Source organism: Notechis scutatus, chromosome 3 (genome assembly GCF_049901735.1).
Source record: "Notechis scutatus isolate UNSWTSFEM ecotype Mainland chromosome 3, rNotScu1.2, whole genome shotgun sequence".
In the NCBI taxonomy this organism is placed as follows: Eukaryota; Metazoa; Chordata; class Lepidosauria; order Squamata; family Elapidae; genus Notechis; species Notechis scutatus.
The window spans coordinates 39,230,612-39,249,486 of record NC_142011.1 but is presented as its reverse complement, the minus strand read 5'-3'; the positions used below and the strand labels follow the sequence as shown (position 1 = coordinate 39,249,486).

The 18,875-nt window shown below is 44.0% G+C and overlaps 1 protein-coding gene across 4 annotated transcripts in view; it reads left to right on the top strand.

Moving 5' to 3' along the window:
* The window catches only part of MAGI3 (membrane associated guanylate kinase, WW and PDZ domain containing 3), a 128,687-nt gene that overhangs the window by 42,226 nt on the left and 67,586 nt on the right, over positions 1–18,875 (top strand). For all 4 annotated transcript variants that reach the window (XM_026675155.2, XM_026675154.2, XM_026675156.2 and 1 more), the window contains exons 2-3: positions 3,249–3,365; positions 11,398–11,517. In XM_026675155.2, coding sequence (XP_026530940.2) covers positions 3,249–3,365; positions 11,398–11,517 — 237 coding nt within the window. The remainder of the gene's footprint in view (positions 1–3,248; positions 3,366–11,397; positions 11,518–18,875) is intronic.

The window sequence follows — 18,875 nt, the reverse complement described above, 5'->3', positions numbered from 1 at the left end:
TTATTACTCCATAGTATACTAATTAGCAAGCTGGATATGAGTGTGCGCTTATTCAGAATAACAGAGTTGGAAAGGGCCTTGAAGACCTTCTAATTCAACCCTGCTCAAGCAGGAGACCCTATATCATTTCAGACAAATTGTTGTCCAATCTCTTCTTAAAAACCTCCATTGATGAAGCATTCACAACACCTGAAAGCTGCTCCGCTGATTAATTATTCTATTTGTCAGAAAATATCTTCTTATTGTCAGAAAATACCTTCTGATTTCTCGGTTGGTTCTCTCCTTGATTAGTTTCCATCCATCCAAAATTATAGATGCATATGTGCAAGCACACACATACGCACACTGTAAGCATATGCTTTTATTGGTCTCCTGATACAATCAGCACAGAAAGAGTAATATAGGTAATCCTCGGTTAACGATCATTAGGACCAGAATTTCCATTGCTAAGCAGTGCAGTTGTAAAGCAACCACCCCAGTCCAGCAGTGTGAAGCTGTAGCTGTTCCAGCCCAGCACCATGATGCAAAGCTTTGGTCACCCAAGCGCTGTGGCATCAAAGCCCAGCTGTAGCTACCCTTGGCACCCTGAATTTTGTGGCCTCTGCATCTCCAGTTGACCTTCCCTGTCTTCTTGCTCCTGCTGCTGCTGAGGTGCATCCAGGCACAAGCACTGCACATGTTCTCAGGAAAAAAGCCTTGCACAGTCGGCCCTTGTTTCATGATGGGGGCCAAAAGGGCAGAGATCGGGAGATAGGGGGGTGAGAATTTTTGAGGCACACATTAATACTATAAATGCAGGTGGGTTGTCAAGGACTGGAATTTGCCACAGAGATGTTCCATCAACTGTTAAATTTGAGGACCCATAAATACCTCTGAAATTTTATTCAGAAATGTAATCTATCAAAGAAAACATATTGTTTATAAGTTGTGGACAGTTAGGTTTACGATTTCCTTTAAAATTGAAGAGCAGAGTAAGAGTGGATTCTGGTCTTCCCCATTGGCCAGGAGACCAAGCCCAATATGATCCTTATCTTTCCACACAGAACATGATGGGAAGGAGGAGCCTAACTTGGTTCTTTGTATTGGTCAGGGAAGGAGTGGTTGCTTAAAGCTTGCTTCACTTTTGCTGCCTGATTAAAGACTCAGCTTCTGTTGGCAATTTCCCTGGAATCAGAAAACTGGAAGATACCATATTCTGATTGTTTCCATTATCAGAGAACCAGGTGCTTCAAACACTTCACCCAGTGTCAGATTTCTTATTATTTCTTATTGCTTTTGTAATAAATACATATTTATGTTATATTAAAATTTCTTAGTTTAAAAAGTCCTATTATCTTACATTCCATTCTCCACTATTTTCTACCTTGTCAAAATTTTGTTGTGATAATGCTGACTCTGTAAACCGCTTTGAGAGGGAGGTAAAGCACTATAAAGCGGTATATAAGTCTAAGTGCTATTGCTATTACCTAGGTTTCTAGTTTAAGAGTTTAGAATCTTTTTAAAATTCCAAAGCTGACTCAATGGCAGATTAAGATCCCACATAGCCATCCTGGAGGGATGACCCAGAACAATACCTTGCTTTGTATCCATCTGTCAAACTGATGAGAGACATAATGTACAATGTCTCTATTGTGTGTTTACTGTGGAACAGTGAAGCAACAGCTTTTACTTGATATGATATATTTGCTAATATTACATGACAAGGCCATTGTAATAAAATACTTGTGAGAAAAAATGTGATATTGCTTTTTTAAAAACAAAATAAACTTAGAAATGAGGTGACCATTAATAATTATTTTAAAACTGAAAGCATACTGTATATTCACTTGGAAACATAATAAAAACATGGATCATTTACAGCTTGCAACACTGCTTGATGTCATATACATATATACCCACAGTATGACATCAGCTTGCACACTTACCGAGTTTTATAGATGAAAACCACAATTAAAACATGATTTAAACTACCCAGTGGGTAAAAATCTATTAGGATTAGGATTTTTTTTTTACATTGATTGATATCAGAATCACATCTTGCAAACAATACTTTCAATAGATTTTTTAAAAATTATTTTCAGCTGTGAGAGATAGAATGTTGGATTTTTGCAAAGTTTTTATACCTTTGTTATAAAAGCAATTTACTAAACTACCAGAACTGTTTTCAAAAATAATTACATCAAATGACTTTGTTATGGGAAATTAAATAAAAGTTTTAAAACTGAGACGTAAATGATGTAAATTTATTTCATTTAAATTATACTTTACAAGCTGTACAAATCAGCCAGAAGTATACGATTAAAGTTTACATAGTAGAAGAATTTTAAGGTTTTTAATCAAAGCAAATTTTTAATAGACTGACATTTATTAATAGATGAATGTCATTGTTAGAATATAATCTATAATGAAAGTGATACACATAATATATTGAGATTTTGAAATTCTTACTCACCAGTCTGCTGGAGGGTACCAATGTGAAAATACCTAATAATGGATTTTTTTTCTTTTGAAACTTTATGGTTAAGAATTATTTAATACAAAGTATGCCTAGAGTACATGAAATAGCGAACTGTCCTTCATTTTCAACAAACATTTTATACTCTGATTTTATTCAAAGCACTTTACTCACTATACTGAGTGCTATCTATTCTCATGAGAAATGGTATGACCTTCTAGGAGTTTCTAGTCAAGAGTAAACTGAAAGTGTCTGAATTTTGTTTTCACAAGGTCAAATTGCAGAGTTCAAAATAGAATTTATAGGCTGAATGTACAGTGTCTGCTCTTCACTGCTGTTTTATGAAACCCCAATTGTTCAGAATAAATTATACTAAAACTGAAACAAGGTTACTTCAAATTACCTTCAAATCCCTTTCAACCCACTGCATGAAATGATAGTGGAAGAGAACAATCATAAAAATATTGTTGGCATAGGAATACCTCAAGGTCAAAAAGAAGTGAAATTCGTTAAACTAATTGGACAGATTATAAGATGCAAGTTTCAAGTACAAATTATTTATAAACCTCATCTATCTATCTATCTATCTATCTATCTATCTATCTATCTATCTATCTATATATATATATATATATATATATATATATATATATATATATGTTCACTTTTGTTTTGTACTTTAGATACCTCTACATGTTGCAGAATAAACATTTTGATGATCTTATGTGAATATTTTATCTATCATGTAGCAGATTATAATATTTTGTAGTAATACTTTTTTTTTAAATTACAGGCAAAGTCATCAACAAAGATTTACGTCACTACCTAAGCCTACAGTTTCAGAAAGGTTCCGTTGATCACAAACTGCAACAGGTTATCAGAGATAATCTTTACTTGAGAACTATTCCATGTAAGTAACCCATTGACACGTTCCTTTGGATAAAAACTAAGCTTTGAAAGGATGTCTTAAGTAATATGTGCTGTAAGTGCATGATACCTGCTAACAAAACTTGCATTCTGAAATTATAAATAATGACATTGAGAATTGCATCTTCATTCCCATGTGTTTATTGGCAACTTACTGTATTTCTTGATGACTTTTTGACAATAGAAATATGCTTGCCCAACAGCGACTTATACTTTCTCCAATCCCAGTCTAACCCAAAAAGAGTTAGTTAGTTAGTTCTTAAAAGATGACTTATTCCAATAACAGGAACAATTGTTAATTAAATAGCACATACTTTTTAAAATTCATTTTTAATTTTCAGTTTGATTGTACAAGGATTATTAGAAGTATTTACTATGCTAACTATTGATGTTACCTCTGCTAGATTCTGCTAGTTTCTAATTCAAAGAAGTTGCTTACCCACAACTGTGATTCTTCAAGTAGTAAAATAGGTTTTGTCGTGTATAGAATTCACACATTCTGTAGTTGAGCTTTTGAGTGAGAAATGCTATCACTGCACATGCCAAAGGATATTTATTCCACATGCAGAAATAGAATAAAGGAGGAAAGATAACAGACTGCATGAGAATGAAGTGTTATGTTATGTGAGTACATGGATGATTACTTGACTAACAAGTAAGCTGAGGGAAGAGATAAATGCATAGCAAAGAAAAACAATAAATTGAAGATTTGTTTGTATCAGAACCAGGAAAAACAAGTTTAATGAAACAGATTTTTCCTGAAAGGAAAAAAAATTATTCTTTCTTTTCCATATCTTTATGGAGGGAAATTTATTCTCTCCTGTCTCTCCAATATTCTAAGCTTTCAGTTATTTCAAATGCATATTTTCTGGGCAACACATTTGATTCTACGCATATTTGAATCAAAAATCCCACTGAAAACTGAAACTTTTTGTTGGATCTCTTATGTAAATTTATGTAAACTCTTGTTTTTCATCTACTTTTGCACAGTTGGATCATGCATTTCTCATAGATTACAGTTTAACACAGACATATATTAAACATCAGGGAAATATACAGATGAAGCCTCCCTTCATTTCATTAATGAAGATAGTCACTCATACCAAGGATCTGGCACGACTCAAAAGAATCTGTCACTCAAAGAAACAGATGTGTGAGATTGACACTGGGCTACTTCAATTCCAAATCTACTCAAGAGTGGGGAACTAAAAACTTACACCAAGGTGTCTTCTCCCCCATTCAGGGTCATAGTCAGCATGGATTCCCAGAATGTTCCCTATGTCCTGCCAATTAAAAGGCAATAATGTGTGGTTCCATTTTTCAGAGGAGAAGACTATCTAGGATGACCATTTGTCATTTTTTTTTTTGCCATCACAGTCCTCTTAGGTGGAGAGGGAGATAAAATTACGTTTTTCATTATGGAGTACCTGGTGCTTTCCACAAAAGCCAAAATCCAGTTTCTATGTTTCTGATCATCCCACTTCTAAAATCAATACAGAATGGAATGTTTTAGGGGTACATTTGAACTATAGGCCAGTATGCATTACTGTACATTTAAACTCAAATTGGTTTATTGCCAGTTTTGGAGACAAATTAATGACAACATGAACGGTAACCAAACTGACAATTAACAGAAGGTATTAAAATGGTGAATAACTTCTGCCATTTAGAATCATCATTAAAGGAATCAGCAGTGAAGAAAGATGCTGCAGACTGGCACTTTATCTGCAGCAGTGGAGAAAGATGCTGCAGATAAATGCATAGCAAAGAAAAACAATAAATTGAAGATTTCTTTATATTAGAAACAGGAAATAAAGGCTTTTAAAAATATAGTTCAGATGTCATGATGTGTCTATATCTACAAAGATCAAAGATCAGAATTGTTCAGGCAGTTGTTTTTCCTATAGAAATGAAATTTAGAACTTGAAGGTGATTAGAAAGAGCATAGATGCTTTTAAAGTTTGGCATTGGAAACTTCTGAAAAGACAGATAGACAGGAAAATGAATATATAACAAAATAATTTAAAGTTCTTGCTCAGAACACCAATGACCAGATTGATATTATATATTTCGTATGCATTAGGTGAAATTCTAACAACGTCTATGTGAATGTTGAGAAAGTTGGAAAGAAAGGAAAACAGATGATGACAAGCAGCAAGGTGGATAGGAATAGCAATAGCACTTATGTTATGCCCCACTTGTATCCACAGGTGAGCAATCACAATTCTGAAGTTCCAAAAATACAAGCAAACAGAAACAAACCCCAAACAAGATAACTGCTGAAGTTTTTCCCAGTCCTTAGCAGTAAATCCGTTATCTTGTTTAGCAAACCTGAAGTGCCTATAAATCACAATGCCTCAGAGAATCTTCACAAGACTTCGCTCCAACAAAACACTTTGCTTCTGGCAAATTTCTCAAGCCAGTCCATTTCCTTTTATCCCCTAAGGGGGGGGGGGTGTTAGTCTCATCAATTAATCATTGGCTCGACGCCTCCTTCCCAATTGAGATTGACGTCTCAATCTTCGTCTATTTCTCACATCAAGCCAGGATCCTTCAAATCCCTCCTCCTCTCCTGAAACCACTCGCCCATTTTCCTGATTAACTGCCACTGGCTGCTGCACAGGCAGAGAGGGAGAATTGGAGGAGACAGCAGACTCTGACAGCTCTAATAAATCAGGTTCGTCTCTCATAGCCAAGTCCACTTCCTCATCCTGGCTTCCCTCAGAATCACTCAGCAATGCCGGCTCATATTTCACTGCCATATCCTCTTCGCTCGAGCTCACATCTGCCAACGGAACAGATTCCAATCCCGGAGTCACAACACTATCCCTCACCGCAGGGCCCTTCCCCCGAGTCTGACGATCCGGATGCGGTTTCGACGGGAAGCATTCATGGGACCTCCGAATCATGTCTGGGGCATGAATTGTGGAAGCATCCGTCCATGAAAAAACTTCCGAGCCATCCGCTCTCCTCCCGACGAGGTACTGGAAGCGTCCCTTTAGCCAGCGAGAATCAGTAATGCTGACCAACGTGTCATCAACATCAGCCTCCTCACTGGGTGTTGATGGGGAAACCGCACCAGCGGGAGAACGAAGAGCACACTCTGGGGAATCAGGAACCAGGAGGGAACGATGGAAGACAGGGTGAATGCGCATGGAGCGCGGTAGGGTAAGTCGATACACCACGGGATTAATGACCACCTCAATAGGGAATGGACCGATGAAACGGTGGTCCAACTTCTTAATTGGACGATCGACCCGAAGGTGTCTTGTGGATAACCACACCTTGTCACCCACAGCTAGCGGAGGCGTCGCCCGACGAGAACGATCCGCAAACCGTTTGTAGTCTTCCTTCGCCCGTTCTAACTGTTGCGCCACAAATCGGTGAACCGATTGTAATTCTTCGAGAAACTCTTGTGTTTCTGGAACCGGGGAGTCCATCATTGTTAACGGAAAGAATCGGGGATGATAGCCCACATTCGCATAAAACGGCATTACACGAGTGGAGGTATGCTGAGAGTTATTAAAGGCAAATTCTGCCAAAGGGAGTATTTCGCCCAATCGTTCTGTCGATGGTTGACAAAACATCTCAAATACTGAGTGAGAATGCCAATAACTTTCTCAGTCCCGCCATCAGTTTCCGGATGGTGTGCTGATGCCAAACACACCTGTACTTGTAACGCCATCATTAAACATTTCCAGAACTGAACAGTAAACTGGACACCACGATCCGAAACCACTCTGTCCGGCAGACCATGTAGGTGGAAGACATGCTGTAAAAATAACTGGGCCGTAGTGCGGGCTGATGGTAGTTTTCGACACGGAATAAAATGAGCCATCTTAGTAAGCATGTCGACCACCACTAACACCGTCGTGTAACCCGACGAGGAAGGCAAGTGCATTAGAAAGTCCATGGAGATTGCTCCCCATGGTCTGCCCGGAGTCGGCAGGGGTTGAAGGAGTCCAGGAGGCGCACCTGACGCTGCTTTCACTTGTCGACATTGTACACATGAAGCAACGTAGGAAAACACATCATGTCGAACTCGAGGCCACCAAAAAGTCCGGGTGACCAAATGCAGTGTTTTGTAAAAACCAAAATGACCAGCAGCGGGGTTGTCATGACATTGCATCATGATGAGAGCTCTAAGCGTCCTGGTGGGTACATACAATAAACCCCAATGTCTTAGCAAGCCCTCCTCCAAAGTCCATGGGGAATCAGGTCCAACTTCCTCCCTTCTTTGTTGCGACCAGGCGTCCAATCGCTGCGCTTCCCGTATTTGAGCCGTCAAGTCCACCGGATCCTGAATCATGGCCAAAGATTCCGTTGGCAACACCGTTCATGGAGGAAAAGGATCTTCGGGACCAATATATTCGGGTTTTCTAGACAATGCGTCTGCTTTCCGATTCTGTCCACTAGGAACATAGGTGACGGAAAAATTGAACCTTGCAAAAAACAACGACCACCGAATCTGGCGTTGGTTCAACTTCTTGGCAGTAGACAAATGTTCCAGGTTACGGTGATCCGTTCGAACCTGCACCTTTTGCCGAGCCCCCTCTAGGTGATGTCGCCAGGTCTCAAATGCAGCCTTGATAGCCAGCAAGTCTTTTTCCCAGATAGTGTAATTGTGCTCAGAAGTTGTGAGCTTCCTTGAATAATATGCGCATGGGAAAAGAGGTGCGCCATCCTTCGAGGCTTGCAACAACACCGCCCCAATAGCTACATTAGAGGCATCTGTCTCGACCACAAATGGACGATTCGGATCAGGATGCCTTAATATTGGTTCAGCCTCAAAGGCTTTCTTTAGAGTTTCAAAAGCCTGTTGCTGCGGGGGCCCCCACTGAAACGGAACCTTCTTGCGAAGGAGCTGAGTGATGGGATCCATTAGTTTGGCAAAGTCCGGGATGAAGGTCCGATAGTAATTTGCGAACCCCAGGAGACGTTGCACGTCCTTTACTCGACGAGGGGGTTCCCAATTACACAAGGCCTCCACTTTCCTCGGGTCCATGGCAATGCCCTCGGGAGAGATGATATGTCCCAAAAACTCTATAGAAGTCTGGAAAAAGAGACACTTCTCCAGTTTCGCATAGAGTTTATGCTCCCGAAGACGTTGAAGTACCTGACGGACTTGACGAAGGTGGCTATCCCTGGACCGAGAGTAGATCAAAATGTCATCCAGGTACACCACCACAAACCGATCCAGCATGTCCCGAAAAATGTCGTTCATTAAGTGCTGGAAAACCGCGGGAGCATTGGTCAACCCAAATGGCATTACGGTGTATTCAAAATGTCCGTATTGGGTGCCAAACACTGTCTTCCACTCGTCCCCCTTGCACATCCGCACCAGGTTGTAGGCCCCTCGAAGATCGAGCTTGGTGAAAATAGTAGCCTCCCGCAACCGCTCCATCAACTCCGGAATGAGCGGCAAAGGGTAACTATTCCTTACCGTGTTGGCGTTTAACTGGCGATAGTTGCAGCACAAACGAAGCTCTCCCGTCTTTTTTTTAACAAACAGAACGGGAGCTGAAAGGGGAGACGATGATGGTCGAATAAATCCACGAGCCAAATTCTTATCTAGAAATTCTCGAAGTGCAGCCAATTCGGGCTCAGACATGGAGTATAATCGACCTTTGGGCAGTGGAGCATCTGGTAAAAGATCCACGGGACAGTCATAGGCTCAATGCAAATGTGAAACATGGTTTACCAACTGTGTTACCTGGTTTTGGAGAATCTGGTTACTTTGTAGCAGTTGGTCTATCTGTTGTTGTTGCTGCTCCACCAAACGCTGTAATTGAGTTTGGTCCATCTTGGTATGAAGATGGTTTGTCAGGCCAGAAGCAAAAATGTTATGCCCCACTTGTATCCACAGGTGAGCAATCACAATTCTGAAGCAAACAGAAACAAACCCCAAACAAGATAACTGCTGAAGTTTTTCCCAGTCCTTAGCAGTAAATCCGTTATCTTGTTTAGCAAACCTGAAGTGCCTATAAATCACAATGCCTCAGAGAATCTTCACAAGACTTCGCTCCAACAAAACACTTTGCTTCTGGCAAATTTCTCAAGCCAGTCCGTTTCCTTTTATCCCCTAAGGGGGGGTGTTAGTCTCATCAATTAATCATTGGCTCGACGCCTCCTTCCCAATTGAGATTGACGTCTCAATCTTCGTCTATTTCTCACATCAAGCCAGGATCCTTCAAATCCCTCCTCCTCTCCTGAAACCACTCGCCCATTTTCCTGATTAACTGCCACTGGCTGCTGCACAGGCAGAGAGGGAGAATTGGAGGAGACAGCAGACTCTGACAGCTCTAATAAATCAGGTTCGTCTCTCATAGCCAAGTCCACTTCCTCATCCTGGCTTCCCTCAGAATCACTCAGCAATGCCGGCTCATATTTCACTGCCATATCCTCTTCGCTCGAGCTCACATCTGCCAACGGAACAGATTCCAATCCCGGAGTCACAACACACTTATATACTGCTTCACAGTGCTTTACAGACCTTTAAGCGGTTTACAGAGTCAGCATATTACCCACCAACAATCTGGGTCCTCATTTCACTGACCTTGGAAGGATGGAAGGCTCAGTCAACCTTGAACCGGTGAGAACCGAACTGCCGGCAGCTGGCGATCAGCAGAAGTAACCTGCAATACTGCATTCTAACCACTGCGCCACCGCAGTTCTCTGTGTGGACTACATACTGTTATGATGGGTGCACAACCGGAAATCCTAAGGGGTTAATTTGGAAACAAATACTCCTGGACAAATTCTATCTATATGGTTTTGGTGGCACATAATTAGTCAATCAAAGAGATCAATGTAGTCCTGCACCTAGGAGCATTTGTTTAACAACCATTCTAAATTACAATAGCATTGAAAATAGTGAGTTCTAACCAATGCTCACAATTACAAACACGAAGCATCCCCTTGATCACATAATTAAAATTCACAGGCTTAGCAATCAGAATGTGTTTAAGATGGTTGGGGCATCTCAGGGTCACATGATTGCCATTTGTGACCTTCCCAAGGGATCTCTGACAAGCAAAGTCAATAAGGGTCACTTACTGACCATGTGATTTGCTTAGCAACCATGGCAAAATTTGGGTATGACTTAATAACTGCATTGCTTAATGACAGAGGTTCAGGTGCCAAATGAGGTTGTAAATCGAGGACCACTGTGGTTCTTGTATTACTTCTGCAATAAAAATAGGGCCAGCCTCTATTTCAACTGCAGGTTATTTTATAATATGGATCCCTTCCTGGGTAAAAACAGATTTTGCTGTTCAGCTTGTGCAACTTGCAGAAAACGTTCCTTTGAGGACCAAAGGCTTTATATTTGACAATGAGAGCATCCCAAAGGACTCAGCATATTGTAATAATCCAATCTTGAAGTTAACAGTATATATATCACTGAATCAGCACTCTCTCCCTCATGAAGGAGACAATTGGTCTACCAGCTGAGGCTGATAAAAGACCCATGTCACTATTAGTATATATTTAACCAGTTTTATATCAAGGAGAATGCACCAGATTGCAAGCCTGTTCATTAAGTGTTAGTGCAATCCCATTCAGAACTGGATCAACTGAGTCCGGGCTCAAACATTCTGTTTCCTATAAATTCAGATTCAGCTTGTTTTCCTATATCCAATCTTCTACCATTTGGAGGCGCATGGAGACTCTAGAGACATCCAACCCTGAATTTTCAGGAAATAGTGCTATAGTCAAGGATAACTGACAAGGATTAATTATATTAACCGTTTTGAGCCATCCAGAGTCATCGACAAGTGGGTATTTCTAGAATTTTAACAAATAAATCACATCCTTGATTTTAATTTTGTTTAACATTGTTTCTTTTGCATATTTTTTGCTCTACTTTCATATAATGAAGTACTTGTGGTTGAATCTATTTTTATTATTATATAGCAGAGTGGCAGAATCTAGGTCAGTTTTGTGTAACAATTTGCAAACTGATACAGTTAGAAAATTTTACAAATATTTATCCACATTCTGCATTTTTATTCCAGGCACTACAAGAGCTCCCAGAGATGGGGAAGTCCCTGGAGTGGACTATAATTTTATACCTGTTGATCAGTTCAAGGCATTGGAAGAAAGTGGAGCTTTGCTAGAAAGTGGAACATATGATGGTACATTAAAATTTATCATTTGATGCTTAACATTTTTGTGAGATATAATTACAGATAGTTCCTCTGTTACCAACTATTTGTTCAGAGGTTATTTGAAATTGCAACAGCATTGAACAAGAAGTATATATTACCAGTCATCAAAGTTGCAATTGTCATACCACCCCTGCAGTCACATGATTGTGGTTCAGTTGCATGGCCACCACCACCTCACGTTTAATACGGCTGTACCCCATGGTCGTGTGATTGCAGTTTCTAATGTTCCCTGCTGCTTTCCACAAGCAAAGCCAATGAGGAGCTGGTTACGGTCATGTGAGGTCTTTTCTTAATGACCTGCTTGGTCCTCACTTGAGTTCAGTACACTGTGATCATGTATTCATATTAAAGCTGTGAAATGGTTTAAGATAAACCGGAATCTTAATCTGTATTGGACTTAGCTTAGAATTCTATCAGTTGTTTCTCATCATCATAGTGTCCTGGTTTGGTAATAACACAAAACTATTAAGGATTAATTGAAAATAATTTTAGCACTCAGAAAAGAAAGTGCTGCATCGCTTGTTTATACCTTGATGATTGATATGATATCAAATATGTGTCAGTCAATGTGTTCGTGTCTATATGCATAGCTTTAAAGTTGACCATTGTTATTGCATAGAAAGTTGTTTTTATGCAGGGGTGGCAACAATTTTTCAGAGACTGTATTTTAAATGTTTTATCACAGTTGGTGATAGCTATTAAAGAAGCTGAGCTTGTCAGCTGGGGAGCTGGCAGCCTGGGTTTGAGATCCGAATTCTGTGTAATGAGGTCAGCTCCTGCCCACCTAACAATTTGAAGGCATGCAAATGCAAGTAGATTAATAGGTACCACTTTGGTGGGAAGGTAACAGCAATCCATGCCCCTTTGGCGTATAGCCATGCTGACCATGGAGATTGTCTTTGAACAATGCTGGCTCCCTTGGCCAAGAAATGGGGATGAGCACCGTGCCTTAACATCAGACTCAACTGATAGAGAAACCTTTACCTTTAATAATGTTACCAGAGAGATTATTCTAGCTTAAGCCTGATTTTGTACAGTTTGGAACTTTCCTTTTTGTTTGCTTTTAGATTTGTTTAGGATTTTCTTTGCATACTTATACACGTATTTGGTAATAACTTTTATTACTATATCTGGATACCATATTATCAGTTTATAAAGACATTTGATATGGAGTTATTCTCCGTGGAGCTGCTGCGAGCATCCAGACAGTGGGAGGTGCTCCAGTCTTCACTTCTAACAGGCTGAGCTATAATTGAGGAACGCTCCTCCTCCTCCAGGTGACTCCTCCATGCGTTCCCCCAGTTTTAGCTCAGCCTCGCTAGAGACAGGCAGCTTGATCGTTCACTCCTGGGCCGATTCAGGTTTTTTTCTACTTTTACAGATCCAGGTTTGTTTTTCTCCTTTTCTCCTTGTCCCCTGCGCTTTTAGTTTCGTCCCAAATTTAGTGATAGGGCGATATTTCGTCCCTTAGGGGGGAAATAGGGGGATTTGGAGCCTTTTGCCCCCCCCACCCCCCCTCCCTTTTCCTCTGCCATTTGCTTTCAAGCCGGGCTGCATCTAAGCAGCAGCTTGGGCTCGCTCTATTTTTAGCGCTCCGTTGCGCCTTCCCCCCACGAACGCCTTAGTAGAGGAAGAGCTTCCTCTTGCAGCCCTCGTGATTTTCCTGCATTCCGGCTTGCCGTTTATTGATTTCGAGGGCTTGTGCGTCTCTGAGTGTCTCGTGCCGGGACCGGCGGCCATTTTGGGCGCGCCTCGTGGCCGGCCGCCATTTTGGATTTTGGCTTGTTGATACGATCGGGCTGCGACATTTGTAAAGGCCCATAACGGGACCTGCAGGCCGTGTGGAGCCTCAATTTAAAGGGTAGTGTGGTTCCGTGCCCTGTTGCCCTTCTTTTCAAGTTGTTTAGTTGGCTTTTGTTTTTTTCCGCAGCTCGCTCAGAGGCGCAGGCACCTACTTCCCATTTTTGTTGGGAGGCTGCCTCAGGAGGCCTTTGTTTTTTTCCTGTCATCTTTTTATTTCCTGGCCTCAGCGTTCATTTGGTCTATTGGTTGATTAATTTTTAGTTCTAAATTTTCTCCTTTTTTATTGGTAACACATAAATCAGCAATAAGCTAAAAACAGATTGTTATCAATCTTTTTTGTTTGGATTTGATTGGAACCCTTGGGGCTCCACCCCCCCCCAAATAAATAAATAAATAATAATAATAATAATAATAATAATAATAATAATAATAATAATAGTAATAATAGTAATAATAGTAATAATAATAATAATAAGTTGATAGGTACAGAATAAAAAAAAAATTATCCAAAAGGGGGACGTGGCCCAACTTTAGGAAAGCCGGCCTACGTTGTAGGACGAACTCCTAGGCGTGCCAACCGCCTTTTTTTGTTTCTAATATTCTCTTGATATCATGGCAGAGGGCAATCCCAGCGGTTCTTCTTTGAAGACCAAGTCAAAGACGCACTACCTGCGCAAAAGGGACAAGGACTCCTCCAGGGCCTCTCAAATGGATGCCTTAAGGCGCCATAAGACCTTGGAGAAGGAGTTTGACAAACGGTCTAAAGACTCGCATTCTATAACCCTTGCCCCCCCCTCTACCGCTCAACCCCCTCCCCCACCAGGACAGCCTTCTCCTTCCAGGTGCAGCACAACCTCCCGAAGTCACCAGGCCTCTCGCACGCCTGAAGCGACCTTCACACCCACCACCGCGGGCCTACGTTCAGAAGACCCGCCCACAACCATCATTCCGGACAATGTTAGAGAGTGGATGCAACTGGCCATCTGGCAAGGAATAGCTGAAGGCATTCAGCAGCTGTCCAGACCAGGCTTCCAAATGATGGCACCCGAGGTCGAATCGATGTCCGGAAGGTCTCTCTCCAGACCGGCTTCACATCACGGTCAGGTACCTTCCCAAGTGGAAGCCCCTTTCCCGGAAGGGGAGGAGGCTCAGGAAGAGGAAGAAATGGGGTTTGAACCCTTCAGGGAAGAAGAAGGGTCAGACAGAGGGTCTCTCCAATATTCAGAACCCTTTTTCGAAGTAAACCCCATGGAAGGGGAGATGTCCGAGGACGAGGGCATCTCCCCTGACCAGCCAGTATTCGTAGGCCTATTTAAGCCTCACTTGTTTAAGTCCTTGCTATTCAAGGCAAAGAATGTCTCGGGCCTGGCTTCCCAGTCTCCCTCTGAACCATCACCAGCGACCCCGGGGGGACCAGAAGACTCAGTTTTCAGACAGCCGGTCATCGAAACTGAGGTTATTCCAACCCCCCCAATTTTTTCCAATTTGGTTGCAAGGCAATTGGCCTCTGCGGGTCCCCCTCCCGCTCCTTCCAGCCAAGACAAGAGATTGTTTAATCTCGACCCGGAATTTTCTTCCATGCTAAACCCTCCGGAGGTAGACGACCCCATAGTGAGACTAGCATCTTCATCCAACCCCACTGACGCTCTAGAAGCGCTGAAGCCAGAGGATAACTGAGCAGAGATGGCCCTGCGGCGAGCGCACCAGTCGGATGCTTGGGCCATCCGGTCGGCCACAGCCGCGTCATTTTTCACCCGATCTTCCATCAGGTGGCTCAGACAGCTGAAACAGCATGTCCCCCCGTCAAACACTAGGGCTCATCAGGACATTGCAAAACACAGCCGCAGCGGAGTTCACGGCCGATGCCACTTTTCATTCTGTAAAATTTTCTGCTAGGGCCATCTCCTCGCACGTTTCTGCCCGAAGGCTACTTTGGCTTCGGCACTGGCAGGCCAATGTCAAGAATAAAACTAAGTTGGCCTCAGCTCCTATAGCGGGGGGGAAATTGTTCGGCCCAGCTCTCGAGCCATTGCTGATGGAGAGCCGGAATAAGAAGAAATTCCTACCATCGCTTTTTCGCAGGCAAGAGTCTAGAGGGTCCCAGCCCTTTCGGAGGGGCTCCTTTCGCCCCTCCTTTCAACTGTCTTTCACCCCTAGGTATCAGGGCTCCCCGATGTTCCGGTCAACCTATCAGGACCGGAGCGACTCGGGGGATAGAAATAGAAGGGGAGGCTCCTACAGGAGACCCTTCTGGGGTGCAGGGAATAAGGTGCCCCGCTGTCCCAGGTAGTTTCTCAGTTTCTTATCCCATTGGCGGTTGCCTTAAGTACTTTGCCGACCAGTGGGACTTATCCACGTCAGATTCCTGGGTTAGGGACACTGTAAGGTTTGGTCTCCCTCTTCAGTTTCAGTCTGCTCCCCCGGAACACTTTATGGTTTCCCCCCTTTCTAGAGACCCGACTAAGCGGGCTCTCATGGCGGTCGCTATCACTCACCTTTCCGATATCAAGGCCATCCAGCCCGTGCCTTTGTCACAGCGGGGAGGGGGGTTCTATTCCCTCCTCTTTTTGGTCCCGAACCATTCCCGGGGGTTGGAGACCCATTTTAGATCTGAAGAGGCTCAATCGCCATATTGTCCGTCACAAGTTCAAGATGCATACACTTCAGTCGATCTTACAGGGTACTAGGAAGGGAGACTGGCTCACTTCCATCGACCTCTCCAAGGCATATCTCCATATACCCATTCACCCCTCGTATTCCAAGTATTTGAGATTTTGTTATAACAACCAGCATTACCAATACGTAGCCCTTCCTTTTGGTCTCGGCCCCGAGGACCTTCACCAAGGTGTTGGCGGCCCTGGCGGCTTACCTTAGGCACTTCCCTATCCGCATTCACTGCTACCTTGACGACATTCTTATTCTGTCTCCTACCCGACACCAGGCTGAGAGTGACACTAAGACCACCCTCTCAGTGCTTCAGGCTCACGGATTCCTCGTTAACTGGGAGAAGAGCCAACTTGACCCTTCCACCCGTATAGCGCACTTAGGAGCTGTGATTGATTCGGTCGAAGGGAAGGTCTTCCTCTCCCAAGAGAGGTTCACCAGTATCCAAAAAGCTATCAGGACAATCAGACAGACTAGAAGGGCCTCGTTGCTGAACTTGTCCAAGTTGCTTGGAAAGTTAGTCTCGTGTATATCAATTATTCCCTGGGCACGTTTACATTCCAGATCCTTGCAGTGGTTCCTTCTGCCTTACCAACGTTCCGGAAGGAGCAACTCAGGTCTCGTGGTGAAGGTTCCTCCAAGAGTTCTCGCCTCCCTCCTCTGGTGGACAAGACCCTCTACCAACAGAGGTCATCTCTTCAAGGAGCCCCAAAGGGTCACTCTCACAACAGACGCCAGCCTCTCCGGATGGGGAGCCCACGTGCAGTCACTTTCAGCCCAGGGAACTTGGTCAGCAACCGAGCGGCGCTGCAGCATCAACTGGCTGGAGCTGCACGCAGTATATCTGGCCCTGCGTGCCTTTCTCCCCCAGGTACGGGGCCGTCACATTCTGGTCTTAACAGACAACACTACGACCAAAGCCCACATCAACCGTCAAGGGGGCACTCATTCTATTCGACTCATGAGGGAGGCCGAGCGAATTTGTCGATGGGCAGAGAGACATCTCTTATCCATCAGGGCGGAGCACATCTCGGGGGTCTCGAATGTCCAAGCAGACTGGCTGAGCAGGGCCACGCTGGACCAATCGGAATGGCGCCTTCACCCCTCCTGGTTCAGGGAGGCAGCAGCGATGTTCGGTCAGCCCTTGGTGGACCTGTTCGCATCCCCGCTCAACGCCCAGACACCGCGGTTCTTCTCTCGTTACCCTGCCAACGGCGCAGAGAACCACGATGCCCTGCACTGCCCCTGGCCCACTGGGCTTCTGTACGCCTTTCCTCCCCTCCTGCTAATACCCAAGGTGATTCAAAAGTTGATTCTCGAAAGGGCGGAGGTCCTCCTGATAGCCCCGTATTGGCCCAGGATACCGTGGTTTGCGGACCTTCGCAATCTGTCAGTGGCCCCGCCGTGGAGGATCCCCCTTGCCAGGATCTCTCTGTCCCAGGGACCTCTTCAACATCCAGACCCGCAGTGGCTTCAGTTAGCCGTCTGGAGGTTGAGTGGGAAAGGCTAAAAAATGAGGGTTTGTCGGTCCAGGTCATCAATACCATCCTGGCAGCAAGGCAGCCTTCGACTACCCGCATTTATGACGCAACCTGGAACATCTTTTGTAAGTGGTGCCATAAGTTGTCCGTTGATCCGCTCTCGCCTTCAATTGCGCAAATCCTGGCCTTCCTACAGACCGGACTAGATAGGGGCCTCTCCCCCAACACTCTGAGAAGACAGGTCACAGCCCTGTCCACGGTGATCGCTGGCAGCTCTTCTGACTCACTTTCCCACCACCCTCGCACAAGGTCTTTCCTTAGAGGGGCTTCTAATCTGCACCCTCCGGTGATCCACAGATACCCTACCTGGGATCTTAATAAAGTTCATATGGCATTGACTAAACCTCCCTTCGAGCCTCTCAGGGAGGCGCCACTTCAGTTTCTCACATTCAAAGTGGTGTTCCTTGTGGCGATAACATCGGCAAGAAGGATATCTGAAATAGCAGCTCTATCCGTGAGAAAGGACTTATGTGTCTTCCACACTGATCAGGTGGTTCTGAGACCAGATCCCGCCTTTATGCCAAAAATCAACACGGCCTTTCACAGATCCCAGGAATTAATTCTGCCTAATTTTTGTCCCAAGCCTTCCCGAGAAAGGGAAAGGCAGTGGCACACCCTCGATGTGCGAAGGGCCCTTCATATCTACATCTATCGTACACAGTCAATCAGATAATCAGAGTCTTTATTCCTGTCCTTTCAGCCAAAGACGCTGGGCTGCAAGGTTTCCCCGTCTACTGTTGGCCGCTGGATTAGGGCTACTATATCCAAGGCCTATTTAGCGCAGGCTCTCCCTGTCCCTAGTGGGATTACCGCTCACTCTACAAGGAGTGCAGCCACCTCAGCAGCCTGGGCTACTCAGGCGTCGATTCAGGATATCTGTCGAGCAGCTACCTGGGCGTCTCCATCTCCCTTTATACGTCACTATAAAATCGATGTTTATGCCTCAGCTGAGGCTTCCTTTGGTAGGCGAGTCCTTCAACAGGTGGCAAAAGATCCAGAGGTGATTCCGGACCAGACGGAGTCCCTCCCGTAGGACAGGCCATGCTTTGGTATGTCCCACTGTCTGGATGCTCGCAGCAGCTCCACGGAGAATGGGCGTTGGTACCTACCTGATACGCCCGTTCTCGTCAAGCTGCGTAGAGCATCCAGCCCCACCCTAATTGGTCCGTCTGGTGGGGAGTCCTGTTTCGGCCACAGTTGAGACTTGTATTATAGTTGACATGAGAGGATAGTTGTTGTCTTCTCGTCTTCGTAAAACTGGGGGAACGCATGGAGGAGTCACGTGGAGGAGGAGGAGCGTTCCTCAATTATAGCTCA